The 18,836-nt window shown below is 40.8% G+C and overlaps 1 protein-coding gene across 5 annotated transcripts in view; it reads right to left on the bottom strand.

The window, feature by feature from the left end:
• The window catches only part of KIDINS220 (kinase D interacting substrate 220), a 166,326-nt gene that overhangs the window by 88,613 nt on the left and 58,877 nt on the right, over window positions 1-18,836 (bottom strand). For all 5 annotated transcript variants that reach the window (XM_032795185.2, XM_032795179.2, XM_032795180.2 and 2 more), the window contains exons 17-21: window positions 15,470-15,759; window positions 12,879-13,019; window positions 12,103-12,346; window positions 11,829-11,917; window positions 3,918-4,062 (exon numbers count right to left, since the gene is read on the bottom strand). In XM_032795185.2, coding sequence (XP_032651076.1) covers window positions 3,918-4,062; window positions 11,829-11,917; window positions 12,103-12,346; window positions 12,879-13,019; window positions 15,470-15,759 — 909 coding nt within the window. The remainder of the gene's footprint in view (window positions 1-3,917; window positions 4,063-11,828; window positions 11,918-12,102; window positions 12,347-12,878; window positions 13,020-15,469; window positions 15,760-18,836) is intronic.

Below are 18,836 nucleotides of genomic sequence, written 5' to 3'. Positions count from 1 at the left end.
TGCATAGAAATGAAATGCAATATAGCATTAACCTTCTTTAAAAACTATTGGGAAATGGTGAATATTAAGTATTTACAAATGTGACTTTCATATTGTTTTTATTGCTTAAATAGATTTTTGATAGTATTTAGCATAAATATTTAATATACAAATATGAGTTCATTAGGTAGTGTTGGCAGGATAAAAATAGGAAAATTAAAAACTGCGGATGCATCAAACTACCAGGAGAGTTTTTGGGTGCTGGCAGACAGGCATAGCTCCTGGTGTGCGGATTACTAGAGTAGTTTCCTATTCATAACAGAATCCTTCTACAAAAAAACTGCTCCTAATTTTAAATTTGTCAGATCAAGTTAGTTGGGAACATGTTGAATTTCCAAATAAAATTAAATTATATAAATTTTCTTTGCTCTCATCAGACAAGCTTTTCAGGTTTTTGCTTGTAGATTCTCTTGTTCACAGTCTAATTGGTTCAACAGGAATGTTACATTAATTATTGTGTGCTAAGATATATAGAATCATGAAATCATAGAAACGTAGGGCTGGAAGAGACCCCAAGAGGTCATCAAGTTCAGCCCACTGCACTAAGGCCGGGCCAAGTAATACATAGCCATCCCTGACAGGTGTTTGTCCAATCTGTTCTTTAAAACCTCCAATGGTGGGGACTCTACAACCTCCCTTGGAAGCATATTCAAGAACTTAAGTATGCATCTAGTTTGAAAGATTTTCCTAATATCTAACCTAAATCTTCTTTGCAGCAGATTAAGTTGATTACTTCTTGTCCTATCTTTAGTGGACATAGAATCACAGAATTGTAGGACTGGAAGGGACCTCGAGCTTTCTAGTCCAATGGTTCTCAACCAGGGGTATGCAGAGGTCTTTCAGGGAGTAAATCAACTCATCTAAAATATTTGTCTAGTTTTTCCATAGGCTACATAAAAAGTATTAGCAAAGTCAGCACAAACTAAAATTGCATACAGACAATTATGTGTTTGTACTGCTTCATATACTATACACTGAAATGTAAGTACAATATTTATATTCCAATTGTTGTATTTTATAATTATGTGGTAAAAAAGAAAAAGTAAGCAATTTTTCAGTAATAGTGTGTTGTGACACTTTTGTACTATAAGTCTGATTTTGTAAGCAAGTAGTTTAAGTGAGATGAAATTTGGGGTACGTACTCCTGACACTAGAGATTAAATAGGCTACAGCATCTGCTGCTTGAAGGGATGTCCTGGCCAGTAACGGTCCCTCCATAATGATGGCTTGAAATTACTTTCTTTGCTGTGGCAGAAGGTGCTTAATAAAAGCAGTAAATTTCATGCAGTTTGTGTAATTGTATTTTGCCATGATTGCCTTGTAATTTGCAATCCAAAATTGTAGGGTTGCAGATGAGTAAACTTCCATCCAAAAAGGTCCAGAAGCTTGTGGTCTTTGTCACTGGGATTGGCTTGGTGTGGTGTTCCTTCCCCTGTTCATTCAGCACATCCATCACCAAAGATTTAAGTGGGGGATGAGAGAATAAAGGGAGCACTTCATCATCAGTAGCCTCAGCTTAATTTCCCAGTTTTACTTTGCCTGGGATTTAAGGGCCAGACAGAAGTTACACTTTTGAGGAATGTGAAACCACTGCTAACTAGGATGTCCTCCCAGCAAGTCAGGCACTGTTTGAACCCCAGTGAGCCGGATATGCCCTTCCAAAAAAGGCAAGCGCCCCTAGAGGGGAGAGGAATAAAGCTAATTCTCTCAACTACCAAACTAATCTAACTAGCAAGCAAACTATCTAAAACTAAATTAGCCACTAAAAGAAACAATCTTTTAGTGGAGGCATGCTCAAGCTCCATCTCAGGCTGAAGCAGCTGAGAAGAAACTGAGGGAGACTCACTCACACAGTCCTATATAATCTCAGTGTGGGGCAGAAGGCTGCGTAAGGCACACGCACAAGCCAAAAGGACACTGCCAGTGCAAATTTCCATTTGAAGGCATGTGGGGCACGTGTAGATCTGGAATACAGCACTCTTAGGGGCACTACTCAAAGAACATCTATTTCCTTCTCAACTAAAGGCTGCAGCTCCAGGTTCTAGTCTTCAACAATGTTGTATTCCACTTGTCCCCTCAAACATATGGACATAAAAGCCAAGAATTAAGAATAATACAAAAACTTTGAGGCTTTCTTTATACATCACAAAAAACTTTTTGTTTGTTATTTTTGCCTTGCAGTTCACCTTAAGGTAATAGCTATGTGATCATTTTTCATTACACCATAATCTAGAATCTGGAAATATATTTAATGTAGGGCTGGAAGTGACCTTGAGAAGTCATCAAGTCCAGCCCCCTACACTGTGGCAGGGCAAGTAAATGTAGACCATCCCTGACAGGGGTTTGTCCAACTTGTTTTTAAAAGCTTCCAGTGATGGGATCCCAGGACCTCTCTTGGAAACCTATTCCAGAGCTTAACTACCCTGATACTTAGAAAGTTTTTCCTAATATCTAATCCAAAAGTCCCTTGCTGAAGATTACGCTCATTACTACTTGTCCTACCTTCAATGGACATTCAGAACAATTGATCACTGTCCTTTTTATAACAGCCTTTAACATATTGGAAGACCACTATCAGGACCTACTCCCTCAGTCTTCTTTCCTCAAGACTAAACAGGCACACTTTTTTTTTTTAAACCTTTCCTCGTATGTTAGGTTTCCTAAATCTTTTATAATTTTTATTGCTCTCCTCTGGATTCTTTCCAATTTATCCACATCTTTCCTAAATTGAGGTGCCTAGAATTAGAGACAGAACTCCAGCAGGGGACTCATCAATACCAAGTACAGCAGGACAATTACCTCCTGTGTCTAACAACACTCCTGTTAATACTCCCCTGGAATCATATTAGCCTTTTTTGCAGCTGCATCACGTTGATGACTCATATTCAGTTTGTGGTCCCTACAACCCCCATATCCTTTTCAGCAGTACTACCATCTAGACAGTTAGTCCCCATTTTGTAGCTGTGCATTTGATTTTCCCTTTCTAAGTGAAGTACTTTGCACTTGTCTTTATTGAATTTCATCTTCCTGAATTCACACCAATTTTAAATTTTCAACTTGTCCTCCAAAGTGCTTGCAACCCCTCTCATTTGGTGCCATCTACACATTTTATAAGCACTCTCTATTCCATGAACCAAGTCATTAATGAAAATACTGAATAGTACCCAGGACTGACCCCTGCGGGACCCCAGTAGATACGCTCTCCCAATTTGATCGCAAATCACTGATAACTACTCTTAACCAGTTGTGCACCCACCTTATAGTAATTTCATCTAGACCATGTTTCCCTAGCTTGCTTATGAGAATACCATGCTTCATGTCAAAAGTGTAGTCTAAATGTATCGTACACACGGGAATAAGTTTTCTAATCATTTCAACAGGTTTTTAGCCCTCTGGCTCCCAATAACTCTAATGACCATCAACTAAACCCAGGACATGACTTATTTTAAAAGAAGATTTACAAAATGTTCAGATTACATTTAAATTTCCAAGTGAACACTTAGTTTTGTTCTGGTTTTTGAGATATGAAGACACAATCTCTTTTTGGCAACACTGGCAGCATTCTAGGAAAGCATCCTACTTCTAAGGTAAGATTTTTTTTTTTTTTTTAAAACCACTTGGAAACAAATGCATGAATTTTGCCCTTCCTATACATTACTCTTTTAACTACCATCTTTTAAACAGTGCCTCCTACTAAGCATTTTGCAGTATCCATAGCTTATTTTAAATTTTTACACAGTTCTTTGTGATTTTTTTTGTACTAATATTACTGAAAGTATGCACCTCAGTGTTTTGCACAATTCCGGAGAGCATACTACAATTCTGACCAATCACCATACCATACTCCTTAGAGTGAACAATGAACACGTCATATTCACCTGTCACAGAAACAATATTGAGTAATCTTCTCATGGTCTGAGGACTGATATCACTGAACCAGTCCTCTGTAACCAGAAGCTTGGTCAGATCAAAAGACATTTGGCGTGTAATAGTGCGCTGCATCTGTCGCCTTCGGTAAGTATCCTGACAAATTAAAAAACAAAATAATGGTTAGTTTCTCCAAATTGTATTTATTATATTGAAAAAAAAACTTCCTGGCCAGGGGTATCCTTTTATGATTTTGTGGCCCAAAATACTCTGCCAAAGACTGATAATTTGCAAGCAACTTGGAACAGTGATTTAGATATGGAACTATCTCCAAATCAATGAAATATAATTGTTTCTAATGTTAAAAAAGCAACCATAGACCTGAGATTATGGCTTATTCACCAAAATACGCTTTCAAATATATTGGTCCCCAAATAGCTTAATAGTAATGGCCCTCATAAATACTGGCCACTGTTGGAAATGTAATTTCTTTGATGCTACATTAGCTCATGGGTTTTCAGAGTGTCTTTGTACAAGAATTTTCTCATATGGATGGATGGATCAAAGGAACAGTTTGATACTGATTCTAAATTGGAGACCATCCCCTTAGGTTTCATTTTTCGATACATTACTGCTACCTGGCGGTTACCTGGTAACAAGGTGGCAGAGTTCCATCATGCAGCTTTGGTCACTAAAAAAATTAAACCTGAAAAAATGGAAAAGTTGATCTCCAATTAATACTGATGCCTGCCCTGGTGACATTGCTGACCTCACGGCTAACAAATGACTGGAATTCCACGGGAAGAGAATGTCTGAAAAATTGCAAGCAATTTCGGTTGATTTTTTAGCAGCCTATGATAACGTAGACTCTGAAAACAATTTTGTCACTTCACTTCCCCTCCCTTGTTCCTAATTCTCTTTATTTAACTTTCTGTATTGTGATGAATCTGGCATTTTGGTATATTTGTTGTATTTCGAAAAATTAATAAAAAGTTATAAATATGAAAAAACTGATATAGGAGGCAGAAGACTGACAGCAACACAGTACCGTGCTAGTAGTTCATTTTTGCTTTTGTGGTTAAGAAAATAAAAAGTCCCTTTCTTTGCAAATGGGATAGAAGAACTCTGCTCATGTGTGGGGAGCAGTGAAGGGAAGAAATTACTCACTTTGTGCAGTAACGATTGTTCTTCAAGAGGAGTGTCCCTATGGGTGTTCCACTGTAGATATGCTTGTGTCCCTGCACTGCTGATCGGAGAACTTTGGTAGCAGTGTCCATTAGACCACACATGTGCTGTCTCTCCTTTTGCCCTGCCACAAGGCTAGCTAGCACACATGGGCTAACTCTTACTTACTTCTCTACCACTGAGTCATAGAGAAAAATTCAGAAGTAGAGGGGAGGAGGGTGGGTTGTGTGGCACCCATAGGCACACACATCTCAATGAGCAATCGTTACTGCAAAAGATAACTACTACTTATTCTTTGAGTAGTCTCCACTCCACTGTAGGTGACTCCTGAACAATCCCTGCTGAAGGGCTGAGAATTCAGAGTCAGGTCAGTTGCAGATGACAGTACTGTCACCACTCTACAGATTTCTGAGATAGGGACATTCCTGAAGAAGGCACCAGATTAGGAGATCGACCTCGTGGAGAGCGTGCAAATACTCTCTGGAGGGGTTATGTTGTGAACCTGAAAATAGTGTCTAATGCAGTTTGAGACCTATTTGGAGAGTATCTGGGCTCATATTGCCGAGCTCTTGGATCTTTCTACAATAGAAAGGAAAAGCTTAGGAGATTTCCTAAAAGCCTTTGTCCTGTCCAGGTAGAAGGCTAGGGCTCTTCTGATATCTAGTGTGTGTAATATAGCCTCCCTGTTGTTGTAGTGAGGCTTAGGTAGAAAATTGGAAGGTGAATCAATTGGTCCGTGTGGAATGGGGAAGTTACCTTAGGGATGAATTTTGGATGTGGCCTAAGCATAACCTTGTCCTGAAAGAATACTGTGTAGGGAAGGTGTGCCGTCAGAACCGTTATGTCTCCTATTCTCCTAGCTGAGATGATTGCTATTAGGAAGGCTGTTTTCATTGACAGGTATGTAAGCTAACATGGGTTCAAAGGGAGGTCTAGTCAGGTCTTTCAACACCAGGTTTAGATCCCATGTAGGGGTAGGATATTGGGGCTGTGAAAAAAGCCAACTCAAGCAATCACTTAGTGGTTGGCTATGATAGCACTGAGTATTCTTTTACTTATCGATGGAAGGCTGCTATATCTGCTAGGTGGATCCAGAGAGAATTGAGATAATACCAATCTTTTTAGACTCAGTATATAATCTAGGATCTTTGGAAGAGTTGCGGATGTCATGGAGATTTGTTGGAAAGTACACCAAATCTGGAACCTGGACCATTTTTGCAGGTAAGTATGATGTGTCGAGGACCTTCGACTATGTAGCAATACCTCTTGTACCTCCTGCAAGCAGCAGCTCTCTATGCACTTGAACCATGAAGGATCCATGCCTTGAGGTGAACAATTCCCAGGTTTGGATGTAGAGTGCGTCCTTCATTCTGCAACAGGAGGTATGGAGTGGAGTGAAAAGGAAAAAGATCTGTGGGCACATCACAGGTTGTGACAGGTAAGGGTACCAAGTCTGTGTTGGCCAAGTGGGAGCAATCAGTATGATATGTGCTTCTTCTCTTTTTATTTTTAACAGGACTTTCAACAGTAAGGGAAATGGAAGAAAGGTGCAGGGAAGGAGAGCGTTGCCCCATCCCTGAGCTGGACCAGTAACATGGATATTTCTTGTTCAGGTAAGTGGCAAACAGGTCTGTGGTCAGTGTCCCCCACCGCCTGAATAGGTCATGGAGTACTGCTGGGATTCTCTCTCATTCGTGGTCGTGTGGGAACTTGCGACTGAAACTGTCCAATATCAAGTTTTGCGTGCCCGGAAGGTAAGCTGCGACTAGCATAACATCGTGGGAGAAGCACCAGTTCCATAGTTTTATTGCTTCTGCATAGAGAGAGGGTGATCTGGCTCCCCTTTTTTGGTTTATGTAATACATACATGCTATATTGTCTGTTAAGACTCTCATGTGTGATCCTTTGATCGGCGGGAGGAAATGGACACAGGCATTCCTGACCACCCTGAGCTTGAGGAGGATGTGAAGGGATATCTCCATGGATGACAACTTGCCTTGTGTTGTGAGGTCATTTAGATGTGTGCGTCATCCTATGAAGTATGTGTCAGTACTGAGAAACAATGTCCAGGGGTGGAGTAAGAGCATTCTGGCCTGCAACAAGTCAAAGTCGGAGCCTCTGAATTCCAGGTGTTGTACTGAAGTGAGGGCTGATTTCTGGGCCCAGCTCTGAACAAGTCTATTGTGGATTTGGTGACTCAGCAAGCTTCTTGAAAGGACAGGGCTGCGAGGAGATAAATTGTCCAGGTAGAGGTAAATCATGATTCTTTGGAAGCATAGGTACACGGCCACTACTGAGAGGTCCTTGGAGAATACTCTCAGAGCTGATAGCCCAAAGGGGAGTACACTGTACTGACAGTGGTCTTGTCCCAGGGTAAATCTAAGCAACCGTCTGTGGGATGGTAGGATTACATTATGGAAGTAGGCATCCTGAAGGTCAAAGGCCAAAAATCAGTATTCCGGTTCCAAATGCTGGAATAATCATAGCTAGAGTGAATTTTTTGAATTTTTGAGGTTTGCTAAACTTGTTGAGTGCTCTGAGATCTAGCATGGGTCTCCAACCTCCCTTCCTCTTGAGTATTAGGAAATAAGAAGAGTAAAGACCTTTGCCTCACAGATGTTGAGGTACTGGTTCTATGGCTCTTAACTGGAGAAGACACTCTCTCTCTTGTTGTAGTAAACTCTCGTGAGGGGGTCGCTGAAAAGGGATAGAGAAGGGTTTTTACAGAGGGGTGAGGAAGGTAAAGTGGATGGAATATGCATTATGAAAGATTTCCAGGATCCATCAGTCCAATGTTATCCATTCCCAAGTGCTGCGGAACATTCCAAGATGGTAGCCAAATGGGTAGGAAGAGTTGGTCAGCTGTAGCAGTTGGGGGCAGTGGCCTGTTGATGACTCTACCAATACACCAAAAATCAGTGTCTGGAGGTGGATGGTTGCAACGTGAAAGACAATGGGCCAGATGGTTTACGCCTGGGTAACAGATTTCTTTCTCTGAGGTTCATAACAGCATTGAGTCACATAGTGGGAGGTGTGTGGTTTGTGTTGGGACTGCAGACTGAATTCTCTCTTTTCTCTGGGCATGTAGATCCCTAATGAGTAGACAGTAGCCCTAGAATATTTAATGGTATGAAGAGAGGTGTCCGTCTTCTCCACAAAGAGCCTGGTGCCTTGAAAGAGAAGGTCTTTGACAGTCAACTACAGCTATTTAGGGAAGCCTGAAAGATGCAGCTATGACACAGTCGCATAACCACTACCGTGGAGATAAACTGGGTCAGGGTCGGTTGCACTGAAGGCAGACTTTAGTGCTGTTTTGCCTACTAGATCTCCCTCCTGGATGACAGCTTTGAACTGGTCAAGCTGTGACTCAGGAAGCTAATCAATAAAGTTGCTAAGTTTCCAATAGTTGACAGTCATATTTTGCCATTAAGGCTTGGTAATTATTGATTCAAAACTGTACTGTGGCCAAGGAATAGGCTTTCATCCCAAAGAGGTCCAAGCATTTCCAATCCAATTCATAGCGATGCACCTCATTTGGTGTTGACAACCCTAAAAGTTTAATGCACAGACGACGATGAAGTTGTGGGGAAGCTGGGAGAAGAGGAATTCCGTCTCCCCACCCACGCATAGTTTTGTTTTTTTTTAAATCAGCCCACTTACAAATAGACATCACCGATGCTGCGATCTGCCATATGGTTTCTGAGAGGTCTAGGAGAGCCTCATTAATGGGAAGGGCTATTTTAGAGGATGAGGAGGAGTGTAATACATCAAGTTTGTGATGGGTGTCCTTAACTTTCTCCAAGGGAATCTGCAGTGTATCTGCAACTCTCTTTGACAAGTCCTAGAAAAGTTAGAAGACTTCAGCTAAGGACACTGGTGGAGGCATGATGGCCTCATCTGGGGAGGAGGAAGATATCTTGGCCCTCCGAGTCACCTCTTCCTCCGTGCCACCCTCCTGTTCCTCCACAATCTTCTCTAGAGGTTCCCAGGTTCTGGATGCATTGGCAAGGAGGCATGTGTCAGCGATTCATGGGAAAAACTGGAAGCCCGAGAAACATGCGGGTGATATGTAGGCCAAGGATCCCCGTATGGCCAATGGGCCAGTGGAATAAAGCCGGGTGGTGGTACCCATGGTTGGCGTACCAATGTGGTGGTCGGGTTGTCTGAGGGTATGCTCAGGAGACCTCTTGGTAGAGGGCACCACAGGGAGCATGAAAGGAATAGTGGGAAACAGCCTCCTCTGGCTCGCTGTCTGCGTCTGCAATGTAGAGGGGAGGTGGGTGGAGAAGACTTGGTGCTGAGGTCCCAGTGTCAAGAAGAGGGATTTCAGTACGTCAGATATCTGGAGCTCTCTTGAGTGCTGGAATTCTGGCATTGCTGATCAACCCAGTGCCACTGGTGGTACCAATGGAGTCAGAAATCTTGCCCGCACTGAACGCCACAGTGCTGGATGGGGCATTGATGACAGCGCTAACGGTACAACATGTTGTTATTGGAGTGCTCGCTCCTATCCTTCTCCGTTGACTCGGTGCCTATGCCCATCGGGTCTTTAGGAGTGTCAATGGAACCTCCCACTACGTATATTCGTGAGCCGATGGTACCAAGCATGCTGGAGATTTTTTAAGGCTGACTCGGGGCTCAATCTGCGAACTTCCCACTCTCTTTTTTGATGATTTACAAAAGGGGTCTGATGCTGATTTCTTCGACTCGCAGTCCTTGGATGTTGAGGGCTGTGGGGAAGACTCACGTCAACCAGGTGAATCTCAGCACAGGCCTGAGGTGAGACTGGAGGCTGCTTCCATGAAGATGATCTTTTGTCTCAACATCCTGTCCTTTCGAGACCTGGGTCTGGGTTGCTGGCAGAGACCACACTTCTGTGGATGTGGCCTTCCCCAAAGTAGTGTATGCACCAGGATGGCCCCTTTGCAGAAGAGGCACTTCCTGAACCCTGCTGAACCAGGCATACCCTGTTGTGGGAAGGATCCCCAACAAAAAAAAAAAAGGCGGGGAAATAAAGTCTTGTTTCTTTTGTTTTTGTTCAGGAAAAAAAAAAGAGAGGAAAAAAACTAGAACTAAGACTGGGGAGACTAACTACAGAAATGTTAAAGCAACAAATGGTTGCAAACAGACTGCTAATCTCTAGCCAGGGGCAGCTGAAAACGAACTGACGATGGGTAGCCTCATGGCGGGGCACAAGAAGAAACAGCACATGTGCGGTCCTAATGGACACTGATACCGAAGTTCTCCAATAAGCAATGCATGGACACAAGCACTCCTACAGTGGTACATACATAGGGACACTATTGGAAGAAGAACCAGTTTTACACGAGCCGTTTATTTCTACTACTGGATGTACAGATTATAACCTTATTTCTCCTTGTCCAGAAGTGTGGAGACTACAGAGAAGCTCTGCACAGAACAAGTAGAGAAGTCAAAGCAGTGCATCCACATCGTTCCAGGCTACTCCACTTGCTAGAGTCCTGCCCCTGAAGCACCAACCAGTGACCATGAAAGGTCAGGCTACAAAAATGGATCTACAGGGTCAAATATGGATCTAGGTCTGAGTTACTTAAAAATTATTACCATTTTTCTTGTGGCTCATCCCATTGAGATTACCTTGAGGCACTCCAGCTAACAGCCCCTAGATTTAAGTTAACTGCGATTAATTGGCAGCCCTAACTCAAATGATTAACTCAAAAAAATTAATCACAGTTAATTGCAGTTTTAATCACACTATTAAACAATAGAATACCAATTGAAATTTATTAAATATTTTGGATGCTTCTATACATTTTCATATATATTGTATTCTGCATTGTCACTGAAATCAAAGTGTATATTATTTTTTATTACAAATATTTGAACTATAAAAATGATAAACAAAAAATGGACATTTGTAAGTTGCACTTTCACGAAGATTGGACTACAGTACTTGTATGAAGTGAATTGACAAATACTATTTCTTTGTTTTTGTTAGAGCATCTGGCATGTAAATATCTTGCGATACCGACTACAACAGTGTCACGCAAACATCTGTTCTCACTTTCAGGTGACATTGTAAACAAAAAGCGGGCAGCATTATCTCCTACAAATGTAAACAAACTTGTTTGTTTTAGCGATTCACTGAACAAGAAGGACGACTGACTTTCAGGCTCTGAAGTTTTAGATTGTTTTATTTTTTAATGCTTTATTTATTTATTTATTTACATAATTCTACATTTGTACAGTCTACTTTCATGATAGAGATTGCAGTACAGTATTTCTATTAGGTGAATTGAAAAATACTATTTCTTTTATTTTTTTACAGTGCAAATACTTGTAATCAAAAATAAAGGGAGCACTGGCACACTTTGTATTCTGTGTTGTAACTGAAATCAATATATTTGAAAATGTAGAAAACATCCGAAAATATTTAAAATAAATGGTATTCTATTATTAACAGAGCAATTAATTTTTTTAATTGCTTGACAGCCCTAATTTAAATGTTTGTGGAATAGCTGTCCCCATGATTGGATAGACTCTGAAATGTCCTTCTCAGTTGCTCTGCCCAAGACTGAGTTTGCAGACCTTCAAGTCAAGCTTTTTATTAATGGACGATTTTTGTTGATTTCGAGGAGAGGGTTTGATGTGCCTTTGAAGGTGATACTGTGTAAAACTGTTCTCGAATTACCATCATTAAATAAAAAATAGATACATATTATAAATATCTTTTTTTTTTATGCTACTATCTTTCTCACCCGTCTATTAAGAGCAGTTTTGCTGCCAAGTTTGGTCATCTCTCCAAGGCTATTCTGAGAAACTCTTCTGTCAACTTCTTCATGTATTCCTAAAGAATGACATTTTCCCCATTAAAAAATATTTCACTCTTCATTTCATCTGCTTATTCCAACTGTAAAATGTATAAAATTACCAAATATTCGCAAAAGATGTTATTAAAAAAGCTAAAGATTAATGGTTTCAAGATTACTTATTTTATAACCTTGCTATAGTCTCCTTGCAATATAAACGTACCTGAAGTATCTGTATATGGAATATCTCCATTGGTAGTTGAAGCTACCATCAGCTTTTTTGCACTACTGAGCCCACGACTATTAAGAAAAACAGGCAAATGGACTATATTTCTCATGTAATCATGTCCATTTATGTTTGAATCACGTAACACACTATTGAGGTTCTGGTTAATTGCCTTTATAATAATATGTGGATCACTTGCAAAAATGGCAATAAATGGGCCTTTCGAAAACAGGACTCGTACCTGCAGTAAGAAAAAAAGGTAGATTGTATTTTTTTTTTTTTTTTTTTTACACTGTGTGCTATTAAACATTCTTGTAGTCAAAATTTTATATTTATTTTGTTCTGATGAGTTGAATAGAAAAACTACATGGAACACAACATATTTTTTCTACTACATATACTGGCAGAAGGCATCATATTAAATAGCACCATGAAAATAATATGCTTGATATACCACAAAAATTAATACCAAATTTTTAACTCTTGAAAACTTTTCAGATAAAATAGCCTTTTAATTTAAATACATTTTAGTTGAGAAGTTTGAAAAAACTTTTCAACCAAAAAAACTAAGCTCAAGATCACACTCTTTCATAGCGCCTTAGATCTCAAAGCACTTCACTATCATTAAAGAGTTATTCTCAACACTTCCAGGAGCAGAACTTTGGCTGGTGTAAACAGTTGCAGGTTCTACTGAAGCTAGGACAATTTACATAAGCTGAGGATCTGTTCCCTGGGACGCAGGCAAAGATCATCTCTGCAAAACAACAACTCACTGTGTCAAGCATCTGTAGAACTTTGTCTTGTTCACAAGCATCCAATCCATCAATAATTACGACAAGTCTTGTCTGATTCTGAGTGAAGCTATCAATAGTTTTTGCCATTTTAGCCATCAGTTCCACTTCACACTTCAGAACCTACAAAAGTTAAAAAAAAAAAAAAAAAAAAAGAACCTTTCAATATTAAAAGAAAGAATAGAAGCTATGTAGTGGAAACATGAAGAAAACTTTTTAGAAATTGGGGCAAAGGCTTTCTAAGCGCAAAATTAGTTTTAATGACGTTTTATATATTTTTTTAAATGTCATTCCCTTTAAAAATGATCTATCCCAACAAAATTTTAATATTATTGACTAATACTTTTAATTACTGAAAAGGGAAAAGAAAAATACAATGCAATTAAAAAAGAAATCAGTTAAATATCTGTTTTGTCATAGTTATTTATTTTAATCAGGATTTTTTTCTTCCTTAAACAGAGTTGAAGAGGGCTGTTCTGAAAGGATGCGTATTTTTAGTTTCTGTAGTTTTGGTCTGGTCACAGACAGTCATAAGTTACTATCACCTTAGGTTCATTTAACAGTGATAAATTAATACACATTTACAGTAACGCAGCATTTCAAGAGCAAGTCAAAAGAGTTCAAAACAGCTATAGCTTCTTCTAATGTCTCCAGTGAAATAGAAGAATTATTTTGCGTAGATTTTATGCAAAGATTTTCCTTATCTGCGTTCCTGTTTGAATGTCTTTTGTAGCTTTGTGTAGAAACCTTAAACGCTTCACAATAAATATTGTAAGTAATTTTTGTAGTGTTTTCTTAAAGTTTAAGTGGGAATGGACTGCGGGACCAAAGGATGCAAGAGCAGTTCCTGATGGAAATGATTTTCTTCATAAATAGCTGTGCATGAAACATTCTCCACTGTAAGATAAGTATGATGGAACAGTGTAGCTCCTAATGGAGATTTAATCTGACAGACAAGATCTCATGAGATCCCAGCCCCAAGCAAACAACTTTTGGTACAGAGCACATAAGTTTTGAGCAAGGAAAAATAAGACAGTCATGAACAAATTTTAGACAGACTCTAATTTCAAAGACTTCTTAAATATTTAAGAGACGCTAAACAAAAACTATACAAAAATTCAAAGGGTATAAAAATATAACCCCCTGAGAAATTTCACATTGATTTTCCTCTTTGAAAAAAGTGGCCAAACAGGAATTCAAGCCCCATTTTAATCCCATTTTAGAAAGCAACCATAACTATGGAGTGCACATCAGGCTTCTCTATAAACAGTAGCAGCACCAGTAAATGCTATCACTTTTGTTACCAAGTTTTTAACTGGCTCTTAAAGTCTTAAGTCACTCTCTCATTGGCTTCATTCTTTTCTTAACCGAAGACACTATGGATGGCAAAGGACTGACAATGCTCAAAGTTATGCATGGGTAATTTATTCTTTATTAACTTTGTGGTAAAGTTTCTATGATTATATTGAATCTTAACTGTATTTGAAGCAATTGCTTTTATCACATTACTGCAGGTCTTATGATGGGGTGCCTGACTCTCACACGCCCTGAGAAGGAGCCAGGAGGGGCCAATTAATATCACATGTTGCACCTGGAGGGGAATCATGGATTGACAGGCCCTAGTTGCAGAAACAGCCCAGTTGGGGGAGGAGCCAGCATAGGAGTATAACCCCAGGAAGTGAGAGCTGGAAGGGGCTTCCAGGAGAAGGTCTGCAGTCACTCCCCAGAGAGAAAAAGTTGGCCAGAAACAAAAAGGAGACCCAGGAGGAGAGTGTGCCTTGGGGTTTTGCCCTGAAAGGGGGAGCCTGGCAAGAGGTTGAGATGGGTGAAGCAGCCACAGGGAGCAGAGGAATGTCCAGTGGTAAACCCAGAGAAAGCCAAGGAGATGGAGAGGTGGAGTAGTAAGGGGCCCAGAAACAGAAACAGGGTGCAAATCTGAGCAGACTTAGATTGCTAATCATAGGGTTCCTGAATTGGAACCTGGAGTAGTGATGGATCCATGTTCCCCTATCAGTAACTGGGAAAGTGGTGCAGGATCTGGAGACATGAAACGGAAAATGTTCTGATGCAGCATCCAGACAGCTTGTCTGGTTTGACTTCGTTACCCGGGGGGGGGGGGGGAGACACTATACAGTGACATGACTGGAGTGCCAACTCAAAAACAGAGCACCCTGAGGCCCAAGAGAAAGAGGTGCCACGGTGCAAACAACCAATGAAGGGTGTGCCAGAAGACACAAGATTTAATTCCCAGACCCAACGACAATGAGGAGCACCCTCTGGTGAGTTGGACCCTTTACAAGGTCATTTAGATAATTTATTGTCTAAAGTGTTGTTTTTCTAAACAAAGCAAAATTGGCTAAACATTTTCAGTTTACAATCAAGTAATTATTGATGGAATAGATAGAGCATATGCACTGAATATAATTTTCAGAAGGAGAGCAATGTTCATTTATTTGAAAACTTGTTCTAATGTTTGTGAGGTTTGGTTTGATCAGATGTATGACATCCTATTGTAAGAGGGTCATTGTACTCCTTTGTATTAATGAATGATAATTCATAATATCAATGCTTACCTTCATGAACCCTTCACTTTTCAGTTTGTGAAGCTTGGAAGCAGCATTATGAAGACGTTTTCGCTGGGAATTTAAGACTGAGTCCAACACTTGCCACCATGTACGACAGTTCAAGATAAACGCCAAACCAATAACACATGCAACTGATATCAGAATAGCATTCACCGTCATGTTCTTTGGATCTACATTAAAAATGACCAGTAGTGTGATCCCAGCAATAATGCAACCGAGTATGAAGAGGAAGATAACAAAAGATGGGAGACAGCAGGTTTTCTTCCATTTCTTTTTACCTATAAAACATAAAATAGTCATTGGATGTTGCACGCATCTCTAAATTTTCTATCCAATTTAATATGAAAATGCTCAAGTTTGTAAACTCTGTATATGATTATAACTGTCTAAAAATGGTGGGCTAAGTTTGGCCAAATTCTTGCAAAGAGGAGGTTGGGGAACCAATCCAGTCTTTAGTTTCTCTTGTCGAAGAGACCCATCCTGGACATGGGTGGTCTTTGCTGTGAAAGGGTATGTCTACACTACGGGATTATTCCGATTTTACATAAACCGGTTTTGTAAAACAGATTATATAAAGTCGAGTGCACGCGGCCACACTAAGCACATTAATTCAGCGGTGTGCGTCCATGTACCGAGGCTAGCATCGATTTCCAAAACGTTGCACTGTGGGTAGCTATCCCATAGTTCCCGCAGTCTCCTCCGCCCCTTGGAATTCTGGGTTGAGATCCCAGTGCCTGATGGGGCAAAAAACATTGTCGCGGGTGGTTCTGGGTACAGCCTCATCTCTCCCTCCGTGAAAGCAGCAGACAACCGTTTCACGCCTTTTTTCCTGGGTGAACTGTGCAAACGCCGTAGCACAGCAAGCATGGACCCCGCTCAGATCAAGACCGCAGTCGTGGACATTGTAAACACCTCGCGCACTCTCATGCAGTCTATGATGAACCAGGACCTGCAAAGGCAGGCGAGGAGGTGGCGGCGGCTACGGCAGAGCGGCAATGAGAGTGATGAGGACATGGACACAGAATTCTCTCAAACCGCGGGCCCCTGCGCTTTGGAGATTCTGCTGGTAATGGGCTAGGTTCTAGCCATTGAACGTCGATTTTGGGCCCGGGAAACAAGCACAGACTGGTGGGACCGCATAGTTTTGCGGATTTGGGACAATTTGCAGTGGCTCCGAAAATTTCGCATGCCTAAGGGCACTTTCATGGAACTTTGTGACTTGCTTTCCCCTGCCCTGAAATGCCAGACTACCAAGATGAGAGCAGCCCTCACAGTTGAGAAGCGAGTGGCAATAGCCCTCTGACATCAGTATTACCACATCGTATTAGGTTAGGATAAGCCGCAAATTGACGTACTTGCTCTCCGCTGTATCCTTCAGCGCCCACTGTGACGCTCTGATCACAATCTTAACTCACATCCAGGAGACAGGAAAACCCCGCCAATTTGCATCAGTCTCCGTTTGTCCCAGCTGGAAGCTCACCTAGCAGAGTATGACCATGCAGACTCATCAGCACAGTAATCATGGCATCTGGAATTAAAAAGAGCTCCAGATGACCGCTATGGGAGGTACTAGAGGATCTGATCGCTACTATGGAGATACTTATACAGAACTCATTCCAAAGACGATGAAAAAACATGTTGAAAAAAAAATCAAAGGTATATAAGAACCACACAGTACTCATGCGGTGCCAGATGAATTAAGACTAGAGACAACCCTAACCAGAAAACCAGAGAAGCAAAACGGACAGGTCTGGAGCATGGCCTGAAAATGCTGTTTACCTCAGCTGCAGGGCAACTTTTTATTTTTTTCTAGGGTCCCCCACCACTACCCACCCTGTCCCTGATCCGTGGGTAGCGTGTAGTCCACCATTGCTGAGAATCTCGGACGGATGAGCGAAAGCGACCCTTGCATCGACACCACAGCACTCCTGTTAGCCCCACAGCCAAGTTTCTCACCACGAGTTTACTCCTCCCAACCACTTCCAAGCCATGACCCAGACAATAAAGCCCATACGACTCTGCTGATGTTACCTACTGTAAATAAAAACAATACGTTTAAATCACTTTTTTTTTATATGCATATAATTGCACTGAGACATGGTATATTCGGCCAGTTACATTATTGGGAAAACGTTTTAACATGGTCTAGTATGGCGAAATCCTCCAGACTCTCCATGAACTCCCTGGAGGTACTCCAAATTCTTTGGGAAGGTTTCTGTGCAACTAGTTCATCCACCATGTTAACACTTGACCACCCAATGCATGCAGCAAAAAATCTTTTCATTGCATACAAGGCCTAGTGCGATGTGGATCCCTAATGATTGCTGGCATTTCAAGAACCATACCGGTTCTTTTTTGTACTCCTTTATATCAGGAGAGTGATATCGTTCATTGTAACCTGATTGAAATTCAAACTTTTAATTATCACGATGTGGACCCACAGAAGACATATGGCCCACTCTGGCCACTTAAGTCCACAAGCGACGTGATCATGACTCGATTAGACCTTGTATGATATAGGAAATCCTCCTCTGCAACATAACCAAAAGCAACGAGAGAGGAGAAGAAGAGTAAAAAACACCCACTAATAAAACGCTTAGCTTTTTCACCATTTCGATTGTGAACTGATACACGGAATGATTTTAACAATCTACTGCAGTCATGCCATCCATATAGAGGTCACCCGGACTTAGAGCTGTCTGCCACTTATCAATTTCTATTTTCGTGCAACAATTATGTACCCAGGTCTCACCATAGGAGATTTTGGGATCTTGATCCCAATACGTTTTGCAATGTGAGACAGCAACGCACGAGCAACACATTGTTAGAAAATCAGATAGCCGTTTCGTCATTGAGATATATGTACATACCGGAACTAACCCTTAGGCCAGCACTAACAGGCTATTGCTATGTTTAGTATATGTGGGGGAGTAGTCTTAAGCTATTGAGTTCAATCTATTATGATATTTTAAGTAGTAGATAGGAAAGCCGCCCAAACGACCGAAAATGACTCATGTTTACGCTAGAGACTCTCCCCATGTTGCCACATGCGATTAGATCGATGTACTATGACTATCGAGAGCTACATCGTATTAATAAAATGCTAAAACTACTTGACGACAAAAAATCAACAAACTTGCCGTATATGCCTGTGTCGCCCATGCTCTCACTAGCATCTGTCCGACCAAATATAGATCTATGACCGACTATTCTATCAAACCATCAATACTCTTAAGCTGCCATGCTCGCTTATCCCAATCAGATGCTCTAATATGCAACGCTATCTGTTGTCTCATGGGCAATCGGCTACATACCTGAATCATATGCACAAATGTGTACACTCTACTTCTCTCTC

This window comes from Chelonoidis abingdonii, chromosome 3, assembly GCF_003597395.2.
Source record: "Chelonoidis abingdonii isolate Lonesome George chromosome 3, CheloAbing_2.0, whole genome shotgun sequence".
In the NCBI taxonomy this organism is placed as follows: Eukaryota; Metazoa; Chordata; order Testudines; family Testudinidae; genus Chelonoidis; species Chelonoidis abingdonii.
The sequence above is the reverse complement of the archived record's forward strand: the minus strand, read 5'-3'. Positions and strand labels throughout refer to the sequence as shown.